General features: G+C 25.0%; 1 protein-coding gene across 1 annotated transcript in view; it reads right to left on the minus strand.

Moving 5' to 3' along the window:
- LOC103308045 overlaps positions 1-2,054 on the minus strand; it is a 3,797-nt gene extending 1,743 nt beyond the window's left edge. The window contains exons 1-2 of the mRNA XM_029491916.1: positions 1,768-2,054; positions 1,043-1,161 (exon numbers count right to left, since the gene is read on the minus strand). Coding sequence (XP_029347776.1) covers positions 1,043-1,161; positions 1,768-1,885 — 237 coding nt within the window. The 5' untranslated portion in view covers positions 1,886-2,054. The remainder of the gene's footprint in view (positions 1-1,042; positions 1,162-1,767) is intronic.
- Between the last annotated feature and the right edge of the window lie 2,980 nt (positions 2,055-5,034).

Raw genomic sequence — 5,034 nt, forward strand, 5'->3', positions numbered from 1 at the left:
CTCCCACTCTACCACCTATTCGCCGCCCGAAATACCACCACTCGCTATGCGGCGACCGTGGATTATTCCACGGCCGCCGCCGAGTGGTTTGTCTACAGCGGCTCAAGTAAATACAATGGAAATAATAACGCCCACGACCGTCTCACCTGGTATATGTTTGTATTTTTATGTATGGTTATATAGATGTTATAGATATATTGTATAGATATATAACAACTTATAATATATGCATTTATTTATTAAATCTGTCATCAATATGATAAATTCATCGTGATAACAATCGTGGTGTACATTATCATAAACTAACTATTTTTTTTTGTGCGTTTTTTCTACTTCTCACCGTTACGCGTTTCTATTCATTCCAAATTTTAACTACTGATAGTGCGTTGTGAGTGTTTTCGACCTGTTTCTTCCTAGAACTACTTTTTTCTGGTCGTTTATTGCTGTGGCCGTTGATCGTGAGTACTCATTTTTCTGTTTCCGTTATCACTGCGGTGATATCACCTTATCAGTATACTCCCCACACAGCATAGATATATTTATTCAATGTTAAATAAATATTTAAGAATAAATGTCAATCATTATTAAATATCAAAATTTTATTGACAATAGATTTTTAAATATTTAATTTTAATTAAATAACCCTTTTGCATTTTCAATTAAATATTAAAAACCAATGTTAAATAAATTTTTTTTATAAATAATTATTTAACAGTATACATTCAAAGTTAAATCAACATTTATAAAAGATATTTAATAAATGTTGGCCTAATTTTAGTATTAAATATTGTAAATCCAATATTTAATTTGTATTGCTAAATACCTAGCTAGTTAATGAATATTTATAAAAAATAAATAAATTACCAACACATTATGATAATTATTAATTATATTTGTTTATTTTTTAATACAAATAATATTGATGTATTATAGAAATGATTATAATATGTATTTTAAATTATAATTTTTTTCTTTTACATTTTGAAAAATTAATAATATGTATATAAAAAATTATACAATTTAATAATTAAAAGCATATAGCATCATTTTTTTTTTCAAGCCTTTTGATATTAAAAGGAGCTTGTGCCAATACATATTTTATAACTTCCTCCATGTCATTTTGAGTGACGTTTTTGAATTTATGATTTTGTTTAACTGCATCTGCAAGTATAAAATGTATTGGCTATCATTATTAATGTAATAATAATTAATAAGTATACACAGTTGGGTTAGTAATTAATCATTATGATAATCTAACACATCCAGATGTTAATTTAACAAAAACATAATAATTATTTAAATATTAGTATTACGATAATATTAAGTTATTTAAACCAAAATACTAAGGAAGTTGGATAGACGTAAAAATATTTATAGATTATATGAGCAATAATAAAAATCTGCATACATTATTCATATTTTTTCAATGAAATCTGTATAATTATTTGGAAAAATTGATTAGGTAGTCACATTTGTTAGATTATCGACTGAAAACAAATTTAAAACTTTAAAAACGGGAAAATTTCTCTGCTGTATAGTAGGTGTCGAGTGCACCTCGCCATTAATGGGTAGGCCACTAATAGATGTTTTAAATTTGAATTCAATGATAAATTATTGTATATAATAAAAAGTTATTCTGAAAGGAAATGATGATCTCTATCAGATTAAGAATTAATAGATATCAATATTTTAGGATATTAATATTTATTCAACACTCTATTCAGAATCTAAAATAAATTAATAAAACTAATGTAATTGTGAACTTACCAAATATGACTGAACAAACAGCTAGTTGTGAAAACTTAATTTTTCCTTTTTTCCCACTAAATGAATAAAGTTTCAACAACTCATCTGTAAACAGCTTACTCATAATCCTTTTAATCATTGACTTACTATGTTTTCCACCGATGTAAGATAATTGATTGGTCTTAAAAAAACAGAAAATAATTTGACTATAGGTATAATGGGTTATAAATAATGTTAAAATAATTAGGGCTGTGAATCTGATGCTGTGTAAGACCTTTAAATTACATTCAATATTATTAAAACACCATACAATTCAATAAAAATCAAAATTCTAATATAAGGGTCAATAGTCATATTGAAAATAAAAAACCCTTTTATGAATAAAAAACTTTAACATTTAAACTATTTCAATAGTTTCTCAATCAAAATAAAAATATTTATCGATGGAAAATTATATTTTGTAATAAGCTTAATAAAAACGCTTATCCAACAAATTCTCAGCTCTATTTAAAAGTAATTAATATTTAAAATATGTAGGTTAGTATACAAAATTAATTCTGAATTTGCCATCGCCACATATTTTATCGTTAAAAGTCTCAAGGTCAATTGTATTATCCATAGGTAAAGGACAGTCGATTATATTGTTCAATGATGACTGGTTATTTGGATGACTAGCATGTGAAATGTCTTCAAATTTGGACTCAAATGTTTCAAATCTTTGGCTCAAATCCAATTGATTGTTTACAACTCTTCTTAACTCATACTTTATAAAAGCCAATCTATGCAGGACATCTTTTTGAAAACCATTATCTATATTGCAGGAAATTTTAAAACCACATTTGTATAATTGTTTTTTTTTTTTTTATTAATGAATATCATACAATGTAACTTACCCACCGATTTATATGAAATTGTATTAGTTAATGATTGGTTATCTGGGGAAGCGGATTTATTATAACTGTCATTTATTTTCACAAAATGCTCATCATTTTTTAGAATACCTAGATATGAATTAATACATATTGTGTAATTATTGATTTTGCTAATTAAAAATAATTAATTTAATTTACCTGGTTGGAATTCAATTGGTTTCTTTATATTTTTATCAACTTGTAAAACCTCTGTAGTATTAATGTCATTAATATTACCAACACTGTCATCATTATCATCATTATTATCAATTGTATAGTCATTGCAGTTTAATGGATTTTTAGTTATAATTTCTGTTACTGTAAATTAGATTACAATTTATAAATTATAATAAAATGTTTCTATATTATTTTAATAGTACCTATATTATATGTTACAATGAAAGAAAATAATTTCCAAATACGTAAATTTTTGTAAATGCACAAAAATAGCTATTTATACAGTTATGTTGTAAAATTGTATAAAATTTTCATCTTTTACTCCCAATGACGTCATTATACCAACATTTACGCGTCTTAGGCTGAATATAATTTATTAAAATCAACATACCTTCATTTGCATTACTATAAGAAAGTTTTCTGGAGATTGATTTGGTTTGTGTATGATCCATTTCTTTGTAATAGCTGCTGTTTACACTTTTAGTATTTTGAGAAATTGGACTTATCATAACTATATACAAATGGAATGTATTACTTTTATTTATTATTTTATAGTAGGTATTTAACTCACATTTACTTTTGTTCGGTGACGGTGACCATCCACTCATAGGTGTATTCCTAGCTTTAGGTTTATCAGTACTATTGTCATCATCATTTAACCTACATTTACTTTTTTTCGGTGACCATCCACCCTTAGGTGTATTCCTAGCTTTATGTTTGTCAGTATTACTGTCATCATCATAATCATCCTCAGATGCTAAATTTAAAAAAATCTTTTTTTTTAACAAACATCCAAGTAGTTTGGTATTTTAATATTTAATGTAGGTACCTGAGTAAGTTGGATAGGAGGAACTGGGTTCAATTATATTTTTTAATGTTGTATCCTTAATTTTCCGTTTGGTTCTTACATTACTATCATAGTCTTCCGCAGATGATATATCTGTTCTATTTAAACCTTTTTTTGTCATTTCTCGAGCTTTAAGCAATGAATCTATAATATTGTACATTTTTAAGTATGACATATAACAACTATGAATATGATAATAACATAGTCATTGATGTTCTAAACTGATTATTTATGAATGTATAATATAATATGTTACTATTAAGGTTTTATTATAGTAATATTAATATGTTTATGTTATAAACAGGACTTATAACTGTGTCGATAATTATAAACAAGTGACATATTATGGAAATTACATTCAAGATATTATAAACCTTTTATAGCTTATTATTTATGAATTTTGTTTCTTAGTGCACAAACTTACAAGTCATGTTGGTTTATTCTAACCATACCTAACTTGGAAGGCAAATTAAAAATATATAAAGATATCCATAAATAATAAGACATGGATAAATATAACAATACCAAATATACACCAATAAATTAAAAACTATAGTTTTAAGTAAGTATTTTACCAGTTGTTTTCAATACTCTGACGTTGAAATAAGTATATTCAATTTCATTAGGGACACTTTTTCGCTCAATTAGTTTTCTAATTGCAGAATAATTTTTGGTTATTGGCCAGGCACACTTATTATTTTTCAACCAGTTTGTAGGAACAGCTTCAATAGAATTATCTTCAGTAAAAATGACCACTGAATAGGTATTCATTTTTATACCTTTATTTAAAATATAATACATATAGAATACAGTAATAATTTTGTTTATTAAATTAAAATTTCACACATTTAGCAAATACAAATTATATAATAAATAACTGATAATTTAAAAATATTTAAAAAGTGACAAAACAATAAAATAAAATGCTTAATACCTATTATAATTAATATTCACACTATTCATAATATGTATGTATAATAGGATATGCAATACTATGGTTGAGATTATAATCATACATAATCATATATTTAGAAAATTCCGTTTCAATATCAATAATTGTAAAATTTTTTGATAGATTACCAACTTTAGCTATACCTAGCTTTAAACTGTTAATGGGTTTATCAAAAAATGGTTCAACCTGAGTAAAACTTTTACTTAAAAATACATTTTTACCTGAACGAGGATCATGACATATGTTTAAAATTTTAAAAATGGATAGTTTGTTTTGTTTTTTGAAACCAATATATACATCAGACACAGACTTAATATTAATTTTAAGGTTATTTTTAAAAAGAATTTGAAATTGAGGTCCAGTATAATGTTCAGTTAGGGGACCATTGCTATGCTCTTTTT

The sequence above is a fragment of the Acyrthosiphon pisum genome, unplaced genomic scaffold (genome assembly GCF_005508785.2).
Source record: "Acyrthosiphon pisum isolate AL4f unplaced genomic scaffold, pea_aphid_22Mar2018_4r6ur Scaffold_16082;HRSCAF=16741, whole genome shotgun sequence".
NCBI lineage: Eukaryota > Metazoa > Arthropoda > Insecta > Hemiptera > Aphididae > Acyrthosiphon > Acyrthosiphon pisum.